The 19,899-nt window shown below is 43.8% G+C and overlaps 1 protein-coding gene across 1 annotated transcript in view; it reads right to left on the bottom strand.

The window, feature by feature from the left end:
* Positions 1–19,899, bottom strand: part of PARD3B (par-3 family cell polarity regulator beta) — a 608,076-nt gene that overhangs the window by 336,027 nt on the left and 252,150 nt on the right. The window contains exons 14-15 of the mRNA XM_082225604.1: positions 16,149–16,245; positions 13,401–13,516 (exon numbers count right to left, since the gene is read on the bottom strand). Of these exons, the coding sequence (XP_082081730.1) occupies positions 13,401–13,516; positions 16,149–16,245 (213 nt within the window). The remainder of the gene's footprint in view (positions 1–13,400; positions 13,517–16,148; positions 16,246–19,899) is intronic.

Here is a 19,899-nt window from a genome sequence, read left to right as displayed (position 1 = left end):
TTGTCTCTCAGTGGGCTCAAACCACCTACCTTCTGGTTAACAGCCAGAGCAACTGACGCATCAGGCCACCTCGTATTCAGGCGGATTTGAATACCATGAGGTTGAGTGACCAAGGAAGCTGTGGAAAGACCAGGACTTGCTGTCCTTGCCTGTTGCCATAATTTCAGTGACCCAACACAGTGGTGCGTATGCATAACAAACGGCAGTGAGATGGGAAGGAACACTATTGGGGAAAGTACACTGGAGACAATTGGACAACCCCCTGGGTCCCCTCTGAAATGGTGCTAGTACTGCAACACTGTTGTTGTTTAGTCGTTTAGTCGTGTCCAACTCTTCGTGACCCCCTGGACCAGAGCACGCCAGGCACTCCTGTCTTCCACTGCCTCCCGCAGTTTGGTCAAACTCATGCTGGTAGCTTCGAGAACAATGTCCAACCACCTCGTCCCCTTCTCCTTGTGCCCTCAATCTTTCCCAACATCAGGGTTCCCCCAAGAAGCAGGCGTCTTTTAATTTCATGACTGCTGTCGTCATCTGCAGTGATCATGGAGCCCAAGAAAGTAAAATCTCTCACTGCCTCCATTTCTTCCCCTTCTATTTGCCAAGAGGTGATGGGACCAGTGGCCATCATCTTAGTTTTTTTGATGTTGAGCTTCAGGCCATATTTTGCACTCTCCTCTTTCACCCTCATTAAAAGTTTCTTTAATTCCTCCTCACTTTCTGCCATCAAGGTTGTGTCATCTGCATATCTGAGGTACTGCCACACCCCCCAATGCAAATACAAAATATTTAGCAAGGGTACAGAAAGCAATCTCCATGTCACCAATTCTCCACCCCCCTACACACACACACACACACACACACACACACACACACAAAGTTTGGAAGTCGGTTGCTATAACTGGCTAGGAAATACAACCGCATGGTTTTATTTGTTTGTTCAGAGGCCAAATCACTGAAGAACTGAAGCCAGAAATTAGTGGGGAGGTGAAAGGACTATATAGGTAGCCCTATATGTAGGAGGCATATGTCCCAAGTCACACGCCATGTTCCACGTACGTGTGTGTGTGTTTGGATGGAGAGAACAACACGAAACATGGCTGTAAACTCCAAGGATGGAGAAGCTGTGAACTGGCACCGGAGCATGTACCGTATTTTTTGCTCTATAAGACTCACTTTTTCCCTCCTAAAAAGTAAGGGGAAATGTGTGTGCATCTTATGGAGTGAATGCGGGCTGCGCAGCTATCCCAGAAGCCAGAACAGCAAGAGGGATTGCTGCTTTCACTGCGCAGCGATCCCTCTTGCGGTTTTGGCTTCTGAGATTCAGAATATTTTTTTTCTTGTTTTCCTCCTCCAAAAACTAGGTGCGTCTTGTGGTCTGGTGCATCTTATAGAGCGAAAAATACGGTACATTTTGTTTTTAACAAAAAACAAAAACAAACCCAGTTTGGTCAGAGAAAAAGGCAATATATCCATGATAACAGGGACAACAAGACCATTCATTGAGAACAACTAGGCAGCATTGCATTTCTCTGCAAAACTAATTCCCTCTTTCCCCTACTCTATGGATGAAAGCAACAGTAGCATGAAAACGTCCAGTATTTTCTCTCTCTTCAAAATGCGCCGTAGTGCTAGAGCACCCACCTTCTGCGAAAACAATTTTTTAATTAAACATTGTTTAATTGGATGTATCAAAAATTAATTGGAAACCGATTCTGTAGTAACCAACAAAGGGTTTTTGCAGATGGAGAGAAGGAAGAGGTGAAGAGAAAGGAACAACAGTTTACCCACAGTCTGACTCAAAAGATGTGCCAAATGTAAAAACAGAAAGCCAGCATGTACACGCATAGCAATTTGGCTCCACAAATATAGTTTCAGTTATGGAGTAGGGGAGGCATTTAGATGCTTATACTCATGATTAACTGAACAAGTGAAATATGGAAGCAAAATGAACTGGTAGCTATTTACCAACTTTGCTCCCATTCTGGCACAGCTGAATACAGTGCTGAGAGCTTTCTGACAACTAATGAGAGATGCATGGCTAATCACAAAAGACATAATGACTGCCAAAGGTATAATAATAAGCAAGCTAACAATAACAGAAAAACAATGGCTACCAGGGATGTATAAGTAACAGAATTCGAGCAGCAAATACTTGGCACTGTTTCATTTTAAGCCTTGCTTTTTTGCTGAAAAAGCTCTCGCTAACTACTTGAAGTCAGAGAAACCATATTGGAAGGTCTGATGCTGGCCATCAGATTGTCTCACTAAACCATCTACCCTGCAAGAGCAGCTCAAATTCTGCAACATGTGCAGCAACACACTCAAAGATACATGTGCAAGCGGCTTCCAATTCAAGAGACAGATCTTCAGTGCTGAGCAGATACTGTTGCGGAAGAACGTATGATTCTACACATACATTAAAAAGTGTTTCTGTGTGTTGCAAAGTTCTGTGGCCACTTATGCAAAGCATCTTAGTACGGCAGTAGCCAAGCATAAGCAGTACAGTGGTACCTCCGGTTGCGGACAGGATCCGTTCCGGAGCTCTGGTCAGATCCTGAGGTTTTCGCAACTGGTGGTGCCTGTTCTGCACATGTGTGCGGTGTGGTAGAGTGCTTCTGCGCATGCACGTGGCATGGTAGAGTGCTTCTGCACATGCGCACGCGGTGAAACCCGGAAAAATACTTCCGGGTTTGCCGCGTGCGTATCCTGGCGGATATGTAGCCAGAGGTGCGCATAAGTAGAGGTACCACTGTACTTTCATTCTGATGCCTTACTCATCTTCCTAGGTATTCAGGGAAGTTTTTGAAGGTAACAACTTCATTTCCCACCTCTTGCACAGTTCTCCAAATTAATTTGGCATTGCAGGCTGCAAACCTCATTTCTCCAGCTCCACAATCCTCAGCTGTCTTCTGCTCCCTCAGATGACTACCCTTTCTCCCCTTATGAAGCATCGCCACCCAGAACAGCTACACTCCAATAATAGCATTGGACTTGTTCTTGGCAGTGATGTGGTAGGTAAAAGGTAAAGGATCCCTGGACAGTTAAGTCCAGTCAAAGATGACTCTGGGGTTGGGGCGCTCATCTCGCTCTATAGACCGAGGGAGCCGGTGTTTGTGCACAGACAGCTTTCCGGGTCATGTGGCTAGCATGACTAAACCACTCCTGGTGCAACAGGACACCGTGACGGAAGCCAAAGCACAAAGAAACGCCGTTTACTTTCCCGCCACAGCGGTACCTATTTATCTAATTGCACTGGCGTGCTTTCAAACTGCTAGGTTGGCAGGAGCTGGGACAGAGCAATGGCAACTCACCCCGTCGCAGGGATTCGAACCGCCGACCTCCTGATCAGCCAAAGAGCCAAAGAGGCTCAGTGGTTTAGACCACAGTGCCACTAGCGCCCCTGATGTGTTAGTACAGTGGATGCTCGGGTTGCGAACGTGATCTGTGCAGGAGGCACGTTCGCAACCCGTAGCGTTCGCAACCCGCAGTGCCGCGTCTGCGCACACACGGGTCGTGATTCAGCACTTCTGCACATGTGCAAGCACCGAAACCCAGAAGTAACCCGTTCCGGTACTCCCAGCTTCGGCCCGGTGCGCAACATGAAAGCACACAACCAGAAGCATCTGTAACCCGAGGTATGACTGTATTATGTAGAACTGAACATGCAACTGAACAGCTGTGTTACCCTAAGGCAGATTGAACTTTGCAAACCTCTGGCACTGAATATATGAACCTTCCTATAGGAGAACTATATGTTGATCTCCACCGGCAATTTCTAGATCAACTCTGTATCCCTAAATGGAAACCAGAGTCAGAGTCATTTTCTATTACTGGGGAATGATCAGGAGCTCACCAAGTTAGTGGCTAAATATCTCTATTTGGTTTTTTGTCGTTGAAGACATCTGATCTCCCTGGAGACCAAGAGATGTGACGATAGACTGCTCTGCCTCCTTTCTTTTAGCAAATGTTTTGTGCCACTGGGGAAGTGGTAATTCTGTACTGATTTGTTTTGGATGTTGTATGTGATGCCAATAAAAGGTTTTATGATACGATATGATCTAGGAGAATTTAGTTTAGGTTGGCACTAGCTAGAAATAGGTTTCACCTCACATTGTCTTGCACAAGGAATAGAAGTCCAGCTACTTTGCCCAAGTGTGCCTCTAAGTTGAATCGACTTCACTAAGGTCTACTGCTTTTATATTTTTGAACTTATTGCCAGAGCCACGAGGAGTACAATTAAGGTACTACCTGAAAGTATTGCCTTAAATAAAGCTCTGTATAATGATCACTTTAAAGGAAGGCTTTAATTTGAAGTACTGGGGGAGCTGTTATCAGTTTCCCACAGCCAGATATACACGTTTCCCCAATTCCAGTTATAATCATTGGTGAATTTCTTCATCAAAACCTGGGAAAAGGTTCAGAAATAAATTTCCAGCTCCCTAAGTTGTAGTTTCGGATCTGATCCTGGTTTGAGACTCTGAGTAGTAAACTGAAAGTAGTAACCCACAGTTCTTCATAGAAGGGAAGTCCAGTTTAAGCTCACCAGGATCAGCGTGCCAATGAAGGGAAGAGGGAAAGGGAGAGCTCACAGGACAAACATTTACCCCCTAAAATATAGTTTAGCAGGCCAGGGATTTATGTCAAAGCTGGGCTTTAGTATAATTCTCTCTCTTCAGAGGGGCAACATCATATAAGGCTCAAGTGAGATCTGAGAACGTGTTTGGACCTACCTTTTCTTTATGCAAAACAAGAATTTCTGATTCTCTAGAAATTTATCCTGCTAAGAGGGAAATGGTAAAAGCATTCCAGACCAGCAAGCACAGCCTGCTTCTGACTCAGGCACTGCCATTACCATTTTGATAGTGATTCAAATAACTTTCTCTTTGATTTCAGGAATTACTGTAATTTCAGAACTACACTTATAATTACAATAAGCTGTTTTGAAGAGGGAAATGATTAGAGGTTGCTTTGTGTGGGGGGGATTTATTGTTTCATGTAATATTTCATATTTTATTATGTCTACGAAGAATTGATGCTTTTGAATTATGGTGCTGGAGGAGACTCTTGAGAGTCCCATGGACTGCAAAAAGATCAAACCTATCCATTCTGAAGGAAATCAGCCCTGAGTGCTCACTGGGAGGACAGATCCTGAAGCTGAGACTCCAATACTTTGGCCACCACATGAGAAGAGAAGACTCCCTGGAAAAGACCCTGGTGTTGGGAAAGATGAAGGGCACAAGGAGAAGGGGACGACAGAGGACGAGATGGTGGGACAGTGTTCTTGAAGCTACCAGCATGAGTTTGACCAAACTGCGGGAGGCAGTGGACGACAGGAGTGCCTGGCGTGCTCTGGTCCATGGGGTCACGAAGAGTCAGACACGACTAAACAACAACAACAACTCTGTGAGGTGACTTTTATGTACGACAGGCGATGACAAAGCGTGTTCTCCTTCATGGAGAGCACGTGTTGTGGTGGGGTCCAGCAGGACACCCCCTCTTGGTTGCTGGGTGGGACTGTTTGGATGGCCATGACTGTGATTGGGCTATAATGGTTGTTGGGGAGATTTTGATGGTACCATTTAGTGGGTTGGCCCGAAGGTTATATATTTTTTGCACGCAGCATGGTACAGTCTCTTTTGCTGTGTGCATCGGATCACCCGCCCACCCTCCCTAATTTAGGGCTTTTGCGTTTGACCTTGCTATGCCTGTCATGGGGTCGTCTGCTTTTGGGGCAGGGGCCTGGTAGGAATTTTGTCCGTTTGGCAGATTGGCTGCTACCATTTGGTTTTTGCCTACTGCGTAGCAAATCTTCACAACGTGTAAGGCTGCGGTTAGGCATTGGTTCAAATTTGGTTGGTGGAGGGGTAAGGGTTGGCTGTGCCTGCCCCTCCAATGCTGCTGCTGCAAGGGAATTCCGTTAAAGGAATCCAGGGGCTCGCCATGCTTTTGTCCAAATCCCTGACACGGGGCTTGAGCTGCGCAAGCCCCTGGGAGGATGCGGGGAGTGGTGAGGGTCTGACACCCAGCCCCATTCTCTCCCTAAAATGTTTTCCCTTACTGACTTTCGCAGGGTTCCGGAAGTCACTTCTGTCCCGGGGCAGGGACAGATAGTCGCAACCAATGCCTAAGCAACCACTCACATTATGTATTTTAATAAAGTTGTGGCCAAAATTATGCCAAAATTTTAAACAAAAATTCTGTGTGAATTGTGATTTATTTAGGGGGTGGCTTGGCGACCTCAACACCGGCTATGTATACAAGAAAGTCTATGGCTGGGCTAGCTGTGATGTTATGCAAGGTTCACCGTCATTCTCTTTGCCTTAGATGCCTGAGAAAGCTCCATTCCCTTTCCCCTTCATTGCTGTGCAATTTTTTAAAATTCAACATGGGTCACTAAATTTGACACATGGCATCTACCTTACAGAATTACATTAGCCTGAAATGCAAGACAAAAAATAAAATAAAAAATTGAGCTGACCCAGAACAAACATGAAAAGGTGCTGACTCCAGTCTGATGCTCAGAGCACCTAAACAGTCGAGGAAATTGAGAAGAGGGCAACACTCAGTTCCAAGAAGCATGAAAATAGAGTTAAATGCGCTGTATCAGCCTTTCCCAACCTTGTGCTCCCAGCTGCTGTTGGTCTATAGTTCTCATCATCCCTAGTGCATAGGGCCAATGGTTGTAGACCAACAATAGCCGAGGGCACAAGGCTGGGAAAGGCCACACTATATTAAAGCTTTGTTCTTATTTATTTATAAAAGATTTGATCATTCACACTAATTGTGCAATCTTATGTTAGAGTTACGTCAAGTCACGATTAAACCAGGAAGTCTCTATTTAACCATTGTGTTGTGTTTTATCCAAAACAGGGGACCAGCTTCAGAACAAGGCAGGATATTATACAGTACACTGTTTGAAGTTGGCTTAAAATCCTGGGTTTTCCAAAGCTGGTAACCATAATTCCTAATTTAAATGAAACAGGAAGCTTTGGTTAATTAGAGATTTCCTGGTTTGATTGCTGTACAGAGCAAGAAAAGGAGCAAAGAAACTAGGAAAAGACTTGTGCACGTTTTAGTTCAATAAGCAAATACATGATTGTCTGAACACAGCAAATACTTTCTCAGATAAAACCACTATACTTTTAAAGTGCATTTTTAAATTCTCTCTCAAAGGTTGTCTAAACATGTTTACAATGGCATGAGTCCTAATAGATCACCCAAATAACTCCTCACTAGAAAGCCAAGCTGATATTGCAGCTATGAGACTCTGTCTCCATCATTTATCAAGAATTGTTGTTATTGTTTAGTTGTTTAGTCATGTCCGACCCTTTGTGACTCCATGGACAGGCACTCCTGCCTTCCACTGCCTCCCGCAGCTTGGTGAAACTCATGTTCATAGCTTTGAGAACACTGTCCAGCCATCTTGTCCTCTGCCGTCCCCTTCTCCTGGTGCCCTCCATCTTTCCCAACATCAGGGTCTTTTCCAGGGAGTCTTCTCTTCTCATGAGGTGGCTAAAGTATTGGAGCCTCAGCTTCAGGATCTGTCCTTCCAGTGAGCACTCAGGGCTGATTTCCTTCAGAATGGATAGGTCTGATCTTTTTGCAGTCCATGGGACTCTCAAGAGTCTCCTCCAGCACCAGAATTCAAAAGCATCAATTCTTCAGTGATCAAGAATATTGAAGCACTAATCTGATTACACAAGGGCACAAACTCATTGTTGCATTTACGAATCAATAATCATTTTGCAAGGAGCTTTATAATTGTTGGGCATCATTACAAGATTTCTGCGATGTATATACTTGCAACTCTATTTTATAGCAGGACAATAGAGGCTGAGCGATAATGAGTTAGTAAAAAACATATGGCTAAAACCCAAATCTCTCGGTCATAAACTCTCCAATTATGTTAAACTAGTCTTGATATATGAAGAATGAACATTCGCAAGGAATGTTGAAAATGTTTATTTTGTTTATTGCTTTGTCTATGAAAAGATTTTAAATTATCAGTACAAATATAGTCAGGTACTTCGTAGGTCAATCATTCATGGTTCAAAGTATTTATACTACCAAAGTAACTTGACCAAACACTGGAAGTAGATCACACTGTCAGCCATCTTCAAAGCATTAGGAGAGCAGTTATTTTTCCATGCAGGAAAATATCTTTACCAATACATATCTAACATTTGATTTTAATTCTCTACCCCGCCCCCCAAATGTTCAGAAGCCTACTCTTTTAAGGGTTCTGGGATAAGAGTTCCATTTTGTAAGAAAAAATATTTGCATACATAAAATTCAGCAGAGGGCAGGTGAAAATAAAATTATATCTTATGCAGATGGCTTTGTCTTTAAAAAAGAAAAAAGGAAAAAACCCTGAATGTCCTAGTTTTTTAGAAATGCTGACTATTCCGTATTGTCCATCATTTCATTGTTCAATGCTTCTTCTTAGAGCCTTTGGGGGAGAAAATTGTGGATATAAACAGCTCTATATGTTTGCTGATGATGCATTGCATTCAGATGCTGGAGGATCTTAGTTGTCTGTTGTTGTTTTCAAAAACCAAGTTGTGGATAAAAATAGCTGAAACTCAATAGGCGGGGCCTGCTGAAACCAGGCAAACTCCCAGGGGTTGAGAGAGAGAAAGCTTTAGGTTCTTCAACCTGCCCTCTTTTGCTGTCCAACCTAACCTTAACCTGCCAGTTCATATTCTCTGAAAACTGTGAAGCAGTAACATGGTATCGCTGGAGCTGACTGACCACCAGCTCTTGACATGGGTAGCATTAATGCAATAATAGGTAAAAGGTAAAAAGGTAAAAGACCCCTGGATGATTAAGTCCAGTCAAAGGCGACTATGGGGTGTGGCACTCATCTCGCTTTCAGGCCGAGGGAGCCAGTGTTGTCCACAGACAGCTTTCCGGGTCTTGTGGCCAGCAGGACTAAACAGCTTCTGGCACAACGGGACACCATGATGGAAACCAGAGCGCACAGAAACACCGTTTACCTTCCTGCCACAGAGGTACCTATTTATCTACTTGCATTGGTGTGCTTTCGAACTGCTAAGTTAGCAGGAGCTGGAACCGAGCAACGGGAGCTCACCCTGTCATGGGGATTCGAACCACCGACCTTCCAATAAGCAAGCCCAAAACGCTCAGTGGTTTAGACCACAGCACCACCTGCACCCAATAAAATAATAATATGATAAGCCATCATCTGATTTTATCCATGTTATAACCAATCTTAAGACTGGATATAGTAATTGCTCTTTGGCAGTTAAGGCAGTTTCACGCATTGTGATTATTCAGGCTTTTTCTGTTGTCCAATGGATCTCTGCAACAAACATACCACAACATTTAGTCCAGAACCAAATAGTCTCGCCCTCACATTGATGTGTTCTCCGCAGAGAAATATGGTAGACTAAAAGGAACCTGAACATGAATTATGGTGCTGGAGGAGACTCTTGAGAGTCCCATGGACTGCAAGAAGATCAAACCGATCCATTCTTAAGGAAATCAGCCCTGAGTGCTCACTGGAAAGACAGATCCTGAAGCTGAGACTCCAATACTTTGGCCACCTCATGAGAAGAGAAGACTCCCTGGAAAAGACCCTGATGTTGGGAAAGATGGAGGGCACAAGGAGAAGGGGACGACAGAGGACGAGATGGCTGGATAGTGTTCTCGAAGCTACCAGCATGAGTTTGACCAAACTGCGGGGGGCAATGGAAGACAGGAGTGCCTGGCGTGCTCTGGTTCATGGGGTCACGAAGAGTCGGACACGACTAAACGACTAAACAACAACAACAACAACAACAACAAAAGGAACCTGGCTCTCCTATAACATTTCAAGCAGCACTGCTGCCAGCGAGAAGTACCGACATAGGGCAGATATAATCTTGAAGCCATTCTACAAACTTTAGTTAGCAGTATGGTTCACCCTCGAAAAACTGTCTCCGATCTAAACATATGTACTGCTGTGGTAACTGTGGTTCTGCCTGAAATACCAAAGAGGGACTAAGACTCTGATGTTTCAGGCAAGTAAAAAAAAACCACAACAAAAACCACATTGCCTCTGAACGGTCAGAACGCTGCAGGTTTCATTCTAGCGGGAGACAAAATAAAAGCCTATGCTGAAATATCCAGCTACATTCCACAATAAACTGCGTGCAAAAGATACGCCACCTTTCTCCACAGAAAGCAATCTCCAAAGAAATTGTTCTATGCTGTGTTTACAGGGTGGAAACTATTTTCTGCCGTACTTTATTTTGCACAGCTCTAACAGCTAGTAAGGCGTAATGCCGCCGCCAATCACATATATGTAAAAGTGAGCCCGTAAGTTCTCTCCCCCTCAATTTCTTTATTGAGCTTTAACCTATGCCAGTGAAGGTTTTGCCCCTCAAGCCCTTCTAAGCCTGGGGTTGGGCCAGGCAAAAGCTACGGTCAAGCAAAGAATCATAGACACCGAGAGACAACACCGAGGACTGCTCAAGGTGCCCCGACTATAAAATTGGAGAAATCGAGAGAGATAAAGCCGCACTGGCAGCATATCTCTCCTTTCTCGTATCTAAAAATGCAAGAAGGGCATTTACACTTGCCAGAAGCTGAGCTCTGCCCTCTCCGGTCCTGGAAGGAGCCTTTTAAAAAGTCCCATATGCTCAGAGACTTTGCGCCTGTCCATTGGGGGAGATAGGAAGCCCAGAACACGTGTTCTTTAGATGTCCCTTTTATGAAGAGGCACGTAGTAAGACCATTGATCACCTACTGGCCGACCTCCCAGAAAAGCAAAAATTCGACCTTTCCCTGTTAGGCAAAGATCAGAAGACAACCTGGATGGTCGCCAGATTCTGTGTACAGATCTGTAGGCACAGACCATCTCCCAACTTATGAAAATCCCCAAAACTCGGTTCCATGGGTGATTCTGGGTCAACTCCCTGCAGTAGTTTATTGTTGTACATTGTTTTTAAATTTATTGTTGTACATTGTTTAATTGTTTGTTTTTCTTCTCTGACTGTACCCCCAAGTGTGCTTTATAAACTGGTCTCTGACTGTAATAAATTATCTATCTATCTACCTACCTACCTACCTACCTACCTACCTACCTATGCCAGCGATGCCCTTCTCCTCTTGTCAGGGACTGGCACATTCAGACAGCATGTGTGGCATCCCAGAAGACAGGCAAGGCACCGAGCAGCATGGACTCCTTCAGCGACTTGGAAGGACAATACAATCCAGAAAGGCAAGACGGAGTCTCGCTCTTGTCCATCAGCTTGGGTGCTGGCGACGGAGACCATTCTCTTGAAGCGTGGCCCTGTTCTTTTTATGGGAGGCTTTGGCAGCAGCCACAGTGGTGCAGACGGGAGATCCTCTGAGGCAAGAGGCCTTCGAGGGGCTCCCAGGCGGAGTCTTTCCCTCCCCGATCTTATAAGCTCTCCCCACTTGGCGTCTGTACGAGCGTCTTGGCTCCGTCCCAGCCGGCCTAGCCCAGAAGCAGCAGCCAGTCTCCTCCCTCTCTGAAATAACTCGAGAGGCTGTTTTAATGGGAGAAAACTTTGGCCCCTGCCCCTGCGCCAAACAGGGCCAGGAAAGAGCCATGCCCACATGGAGAAGGGGCAGTGGGGAAGTGGTGTGAAGGTTGACAGCTGGGAACCACCAGGATGTTCTCTTGCCCTTCATCCCAGGAGCTGGAGCTGGAGCCTCATCCCTGGAGGCCTGCCCGTAAGTTCTTATTAGGTAAAGGTAAAGGGACCCCTGACCATTAGGTCCAGTCGTGACCGACTCTGGGGTTGCGGCGCTCATCTCGCTTTATTGGCCGAGGGAGCCGGCGTACAGCTTCCGGGTCATGTGGCCAGCATGACTAAGCCGCTTCTGGCGAACCAGAGCGGCGCACGGAAACGCCGTTTACCTTCCCGCTGGAGAGGTACCTACTTATCTACTTGCACTTTGACGTGCTTTTGAACTGCTAGGTTGGCAGGAGCTGGGACCGAGAAATGGGAGCTCACCCGTCGTGGGGATTTGAACTGCCGACCTTCTAATCGGCAAGCCATAGGCTCTGTGGTTTAACCCACCGTGTCCCAAGTTCTTATTAGTTGTTCTTATTGATGAAGTTTCCCCGTCCAAGGCAGACAAATGTCACGTACATTTTTAAAGCTATTTTAAATTGCTGGAAGAAAATTCTCTTTCCAGTTCAACGAGCATTTCGACACATACATTTCACAGATAAACTTTGCAATTGTCCTGCCTTAAGTCTTCTTCATAATTTCCTCGCATGTGGCACATTTTATAATGCTGCACTGACAGATGTGTCCCCCATGTGATGCACATTGTACCTTGTTCCTTTCTCACTGGCTAAGTATCACTTTGGGCAGGGAAATTAAACCTGTGCAAGACATTGCAGTAAACAAGATATTTGAGGTTGACCCCCCCCCCCCGAAATCAGTCTTGGTCACCATTGTGGATGACCTTTATTGAGAAGGGGATGGAGGAGTATGAATCGGTTACACACTCTCCAAGTTGCTTCACATACCATTGACTATAATATGCTCCTGGATCAACACTTCAGGATGGATAAGTGAGGCAATGTATTGCAGTGGCTTTGTTCATACGTGTGCGGCAATTTTGACCAGACAAAGAGCAGGAGAAACTAAGTCATTTCTGATAAACTGGGACTTCCATAGCAGCTTTCAGCAAAGATAAAATGCAGAGAAATTTCTCCTGCATTTCCTGCAAAGTTTCCTTGTTTGGCCCTAATAACGTTTTTCTTCCAATGTATGCGTGTTTAAAGGGACGCGGGTGGCGCTGTGGGCTAAACCACAGAGCCTAGGACTTGCCAATCAGAAGGTTGGCGGTTTGAATCCCCGTGATGGGGTGAGCTCCCGTTGCTCCTGCCAACCCAGTTCGAAAGCAAGTCAAAGTGCAAGTAGGTAGGTACCGCTCCGTCAGGAAGGTAAACGGCGTTTCCGTGCGCTGCTCTGGTTTGCCAGAAGCAGCTTAGTCATGCTGGCCACATGACCCGGAAGCTGTACGCTGGCTCCCTTGGCAAATAAAACGAGATGAGCGCCGCAACCCCAGAGAAGAAGAAGAAGAAGAGTTTGGATTTGATATCCCACCTTTCACTCCCCTTCAGGAGTCTCAAAGCGGCTAACATTCTCCTTTCCCTTCCTCCCCCACAACAAACACTCTGTGAGGTGAGTGGGGCTGAGAGACTTCAAAGAAGTGTGACTGGCCCAAGGTCACCCAGCAGCTGCATGTGGAGGAACGGAGACGCGAACCCAATTCACCAGATTACAAAGTCGGTCACGACTGGACCTAATGGTCAGGGGTCCCTTTACCTATTATGCGTGTTTAAGAAACAAAAACAGAAAATAAATGATGAGACTAAAAAGAATTATTAGTATCTCCCCACCCCATCTTACCAAGATCCATGCTTTTGGAGGCTTTCAGATTAATTGATTCTGTCTGCTTGGCCAGTGTCAAAGATCTGAAGTTGATGTGCTGATCTCGTAAGTATGTTGCTGAATCTGCTACTGAGCTGTGGAAAGAAGCCATACCACAAATAAAACAGAATGAAATAAAATAGGCACCAGCTCAAAAACAAATGAAGTAATTAAACCCTATGAAATATAAACGAATTTTCCCTTCTCTGTTACAATGCAATTTAAATTTCTTACATGAGTTATTGCCTCTATTAAATCTGACTTTACTTAGGAGAGCAATAACCAGAGCAAAAAAAGGCAGGTTTTATCCTGTCTGTCCACTTTGTGGGTCATCTCAGTAATTAATAAGGCTTATTAAAGGTTCACCAAGGATCAAAAGACAGAAAAGAGAACTACTGCCTAATACATATCTTCAACATAAGTTATTTCTGAAATGCATTTAGCTGCTAGGTGCCACACAACATGCCTCATTCTGAAGTTCAGGTATGTGACTATCCAAATATCAAGCAAACTAAAGCCCAAAATCGTAAGACGCCTCATTTTTCAGCTGAGATTACATTTTCTCCTTCCCAGTTTCAGGCAAATCTTTAAAATCACTGACAGCACCAGATGCAGCAGACAACAGATTTCCGGAAAACTTTCCCTACGGTATCCTCTCTCACTTCAGTTACAAAAAAAAAATCCCCTTCCAAGCATATGCAAGGGACAGAAGGAGGCTACTTTCTTCAGATGTCTACCACTTCCTTAAGAAAATTGTCATTGGGAAATGATTTATAATGAAATGGGGAAAAAAATGTTTAAGGCAGCCTTTGTTAAAAGACCAGAAGCGTTTTTGCTAGGTATTATTGGTCAAGACTTGCCAATAGAGTGGAAGAAACTATTTATGTATGCCACAACAATGGCTAGGCTATTACTAGGCCAAAAATGGAAAGATGATAAGATGCCAACGAAAGAAGAACGACAAGTAAAATTGATGGAATACGCTGAAATGGCGAATCTTACTGGGAAACTTAGAGGCAAGGACAACGGAGACTTTAAAAAGGATTGGGAACCGTTTTTGGTGTACTTATAGGTACATTGTAAAGAAGTGGACTCACTAGCAGGGTTTGAGCAAACACTTACAATAAAGAAAACAAACATAAAAGTCAAGATGTAACAATTGGGGAAAGAACAAAGCGTAAGATGTAATTTGAAAAAAAATATGGTATAAAGTTGATAAGGATGCAACAATATTCAGCTAAATGATCACAAAATTAAGGTAGAACACAATAGGCAGGAGAAGCAAATATTTAAAGAACCAGAAAAAGGAGGTTGAGGGAAGTCATGGGAGGGTGGTGGGTGGGTAGGGAGACTGGGATTTACCGTATTTTTCGCTCTATAGGATGCCCCAGACAATAGGACGCACCTTGTTTTAGAGGGGTGAGAACAAGAAAAAAAAATTCTCCCCCTCTCTGCCCAGCGCCCCTTCAGCAAAGCGGCAGGAGGCGCTGCGCAGAGAGGGGGAGAATTCCCCCCTTGTTTTCCCCCTCTAAAACAAGGTGCCGTTCAAGGTGCGTTCAGTCGCCTTCAGGCGGCTACCTTGGAAGCCTGGAGAGCGAGAGGGGTCGGTGCGCACGTACCCCTCTTGCTCTCCAGGCTTCAGGTTCCTTTCGACCTGCTCTTTGGGGCTGGTGGGGGGAAGCCCACCGCCAGCCCCAAAGAGCAGGTCGGGGAGCAGTGGAAAGGCACACAGCGGAGAGGCTGCTGCCATAGCCGCGCGTCACCTCTCCAGCTGGGAGAAGGTCGCGGGCCTATGGCTTCTTTAGCCCCCAGCGCGCTCTCCCGGGCTTGTGTGCTGCTTTTGGGGGCTTTTCCTGCCTGCCTCCCCCCGGCATTCACTCTATAGGACGCGCACACATTTCTCCTTCATTTTTGGAGGGGGAAAAGTGCGTCCTATAGAGCGAAAAATACGGTACATATTCTTTTTGTGATAATGTTGATTGTGTTGAATGTAAAATTGTAAAACTTAATAAAATTATATAAAACAAGGAAAATTGTCATTGGAAGAACATTAGGCCAGAGTCACACTTGGGGATTTGGGCATGCCTGAGAGACTGCAATGAAAATGTATGCCGACAGATATGGCTCTGCTTCTGTCTGGGATTCAGTTTCTGCATGGGCTGCAGTTGTTGCATACATAAATAACCTTTTCTGACACCTAGAAATTTCTGTCTGACTTATTCCCAACAAAAAGGAGTCTGTTTTTTTTTTTTGGGGGGGGGAGTAGTTTTAAACATTTTTTTCAATTCATTATAAATCATTTCCTAATACACTTTTACCTTTTTACATGTCCAACACATGCAAAAAAAAAACATTCCCTCAACTTCTTTACACTTCCAACACATATCTGATTCTGTTTTATAAATCTTAGCCAACCTACTCAGTTAAATACCATCTATGAATCATTTCACTTAACTTAACTAAGATTCTTAACCAGTTTCAAACCCCATTCAAGAACAGCAGCAAAGTGGGGGACATTATTAGCCTCAACTGAAGATAATGTTGGTGCTAATGTATACCATAATAACCCTTGAAGATTAGGGGGAAAAACTACATCTAAGCAATAAATAAATGTGTTCTGATGCAAATTAAATGTCATAAAGCAACATGTGGGCTTTTTTACATATCATGTAGGAAAAGCATTCCTATCACCAAAAATAAAGTTATAAATAGTAAGCAGTTTCAAACCTTTGATTATAATCTGCAAGCAGCTCATCAGAAGGATGTGGAGGCAAAGGGGGTGGGATTTCATTTTCAGCAATGCCACTCTCAGATGTATAAAGCTCTGAAATTAAAGGGGGGAGAGGAGGAGTAATAGACTACGGCACCACAAATATATTACGTCTGTTTGCTGATCAAGAACCGAACCCGCGTGTCTCTTGAAACTAATAACAAATTATAATAAATCTCCAAACTAGCCAAACTAGAATTAAAATTACACCAAGCAGAAAATGCATCCCTTAGGATTTTCAAAAGACCTGATTTTTCCATTTGAACATGCATAATTAAAGATAAACATATTGAAATCCTCCTTATGGTAGAATAGAGTCAAAGTTTATATTGGTTTTATTAATTTCAGCGGATAGTCTCTCACACACCAAACATACACTGAACTAAGGATTGAATAAAACATTCAATAGGTGAATAGCTGCAGCACACCAACAGGCCATTATCTTTTCTAAGCATTTGTCTGGGCATTTATTTTCTCTCTCTTTCTTATCTACAAATTGGGGCTAGGCCTCGCCAGAGCAGCGTTGTCACGCTGGCCACGTGACCCGGAAGTGTCTCCGGACAGCGCTGGCCCCCGGCCAATAAATGTGAGATGGGCGCACAAACCCCAGAGTCTGGCAAGACTGGCCCGTTCGGGCAGGGGTACCTTTACCTTTACCTTTTAGACCCAAGGGTCATCTATTCCAACCTCCATGACAGATGGCCATCCAACCTCTGCTTAAAAACCTCCAAGGAAGGAGAGTCCTGGTCCAGAATGGGGTAACTGTGCCCCTGAAGGACCAGGTGTGCAGCCTGGGAGTCATTTTGGACACACAGCTGTCCATGGAGGCTCAGGTCAATTCTGTGTCCAGGGCAGAGGTTTACCAGCTCCATCTGGTCCGCAGGATGAAACCCTCCCTGCCCGCGGACTGTCTCGCCAGAATGGTGCATGCTCTAGTTATCTCCCGCTTGGACTACTGCAATGCGCTCTACGTGGGGCTACCTTTGAAGGTGAGCCGGAAACTACAACTGATCCAGAACGCGGCAACTAGACTGGTGACTGGGCACGGCCGCCGAGACCATATAACACCGGTCTTGAAAGACCTACATTGGCTCCCAGTACGTTTCCAAGCACAATTCAAAGTGTTGGTGCTGACCTTTAAAGCCCTAAATGACCTCGGCCCAGTATACTTGAAGGAGTGTCTCCACCCCCATCATTCTGCACGGGCACTGAGTGAAGTTGCAGGGAACCAGGCAGAGGGCCTTCTCGGTAGTGGCACCTGCCCTGTGGAACGCCCTCCCACCAGATGTCAAAGAGAAGAACAACTACCAGATTTTTAGAAGACATCTGAAGGCAGCCCTCTTTAGGGAAGCTTTTAATGTTTAACAGACTACTGTTATTTTAATGCTTTGTTGGAAGCCGCCCAGATTGGCTGGGGAAACCCGTAAGCTGTATGCCAGCTCCCTCAGCCAATAAAGCGAGATGAGCGCCACCACCCCAGAGTCATCTGCAACTGGACCTAATGGTCAGGGGTCCATTTACCTTTAAGACTAACACAGTTTCACCTACAGACCTTGCCATTGTGTTCTTGGAAAAATAAGACGGTAAATAACAAATAACAAACTAAATATCGATGTATGTAATTTTTATTTCTTAATTATATTTAGTGGTAGTATGGCTGTATTGTTTTTTGTAACATAAAATCATTCAATAAAAATTATTTTTAAAAAAGAGGAAAAATAAATAAAGCCTTAGCAAGCTAGCATATGAGGTAAAGGAGGATGCAATTCTTCTGTTATATTAAATGCACATCATGGGTGGTATTCAACTAAGTTTTACCCAAAGTAGACTTACGGAAATTAATGAACCTAAGTAAGTTAGGTTCATTAATTTCAATGGGCCTACTCTTAGTAAAACTTCATTGACTACCACCCTATAATCTAAACAACTTTTATAGCAGATTTGTAGGAGGAACTCTATCTGTGTTGCTAGTCACTTTTAAAACATTTACCACTCATGTATACTTGAGCGTATATGAAAGTCTTTCTCTGCTGGTTGCCAGAATTAAATTTCTGGTTGCTACAGGCAGACGCGTTCGTGAACCATTATACAAAAACTTGTATTCATGACCTAAGGCTTATTTATATTATCTGTTATCCTGAGCTAAAACTGTACACCAGAACCTATTTCAATCTGTGATTTATCACTATAATCAAGTGGTTTGATATGGAGCTGAAGTAATTTGAAAATGAGACGGGAGCTTCTGGAGAAATTGAAGACCCTCTCTACAAAAGAGGAAAGTGGTCATTAACTTAAACATACAGAAATGGATGTAGATATTTTGGAAATATTAATGCTAATGCATCATATTAATAGGTCCTAAATGCACGACAGTCCTGTTTGTTTTTTTGGTCAAGGCAAGCCAGAAATAGTAGGGAGCAAAATGAACTGTGCTGACACAATGGGACTTCCTGTATGCATAAATTAATCTGAATTAATGACATCTGGCATTAATAGCATGACTGTAGCCCAATGAAACAGAGGCTGGAAATTTTTTTGCCTTTATAATGAGGATTGCAAACTGTAGTCATTTTCAGTTGGTAGATCAATCAACCAAAGCTTTAGTTGATTAATCAGTGGGAACCAATTTTAATAGTAGTACTGCAAGTTAAAGATATGCTATTTCCATCCTAGTGTATTGACTAATAGACAACGAAGAAGAAAAATATTCAATATATCCTTATATTCTAGAATGAATGGCTGGCTTAGAAAAGAAGAAGTAAATTCTGTGTTTTCTTATACTCACCTTAACATCTGAAAAAGCCACCTTATTATGAGGGGAGGATAACATACATATTTAAATGTAATCATTAATGAATTGCTTATGTGGTATATGATTAACCAACTAAAATCCTTTATTTGATTCACGGCCTTGGTATGAAGTAACATTTCTCTCTGTAATGTATTCTTGCTTACACTTAATTTTCAGAGCCATTTCTTAGGGCAAACATTAGAACAAAAACCTGTTACTTAGCCACAAAGATGACAGCAAATCCCTTGGCAGACTGGTAATTTTTTTGGGAAGCTACAAACCTTCTGATGAGGCAGATTCCAGTAATCTTTCAGCAACAGAAATGTGAAATTGCTGGCACTGAAGTAAGACTTCTTTGAAGAGGTTGTACTAAAAAAAAAATGCTGTCTCTGCACAACAGTTTGGCAGAGGAACAAACTGAGGACCTCTGGGTGGCAAGTATTAGATTATTCATATAAAAATAGACTGAATGCCCGCATTTCAGTATTGGATTTTAAAGATTCTTTTATTCAACTACCCATAGGCAAAGCAGATTTGTTTTTTGTTGTTGTTTTTTAAAAAAGATATCATTTAGCAGTGTTTTTTTTAAATAAAAATCTATATATTTTCTCCTTTACATGAATATTAGATTTCTTTTAAAACTCAAAGTGAGTTGGTAGAGGACCTGTGTATTTGTGTTGGGTTTATAGAAGTACCCTACAAAGCGTGTTCTCCTTCATGGAGAGCACGTGTTGCGGTGGGGGCCGCCAGGACACTCCAAAGTTGGGGGCGGGCTAATTGATTGTTGGCCATTGATGCGATTGGGGCTTCCCTTGTTGTTGGGAAGAAGTTAATGTTACCATTTATTGATTGACAGCCAGAAATAGTAAAACTCCTGGCACGAGGCTAGGGCTTCCTCTTTTCGCCCGTGCATCGGG

The sequence above is a fragment of the Podarcis vaucheri genome (genome assembly GCF_965113315.1).
Source record: "Podarcis vaucheri genome assembly, chromosome: 1".
Taxonomy (NCBI): domain Eukaryota; kingdom Metazoa; phylum Chordata; class Lepidosauria; order Squamata; family Lacertidae; genus Podarcis; species Podarcis vaucheri.
The sequence above is the reverse complement of the archived record's forward strand: the minus strand, read 5'-3'. Positions and strand labels throughout refer to the sequence as shown.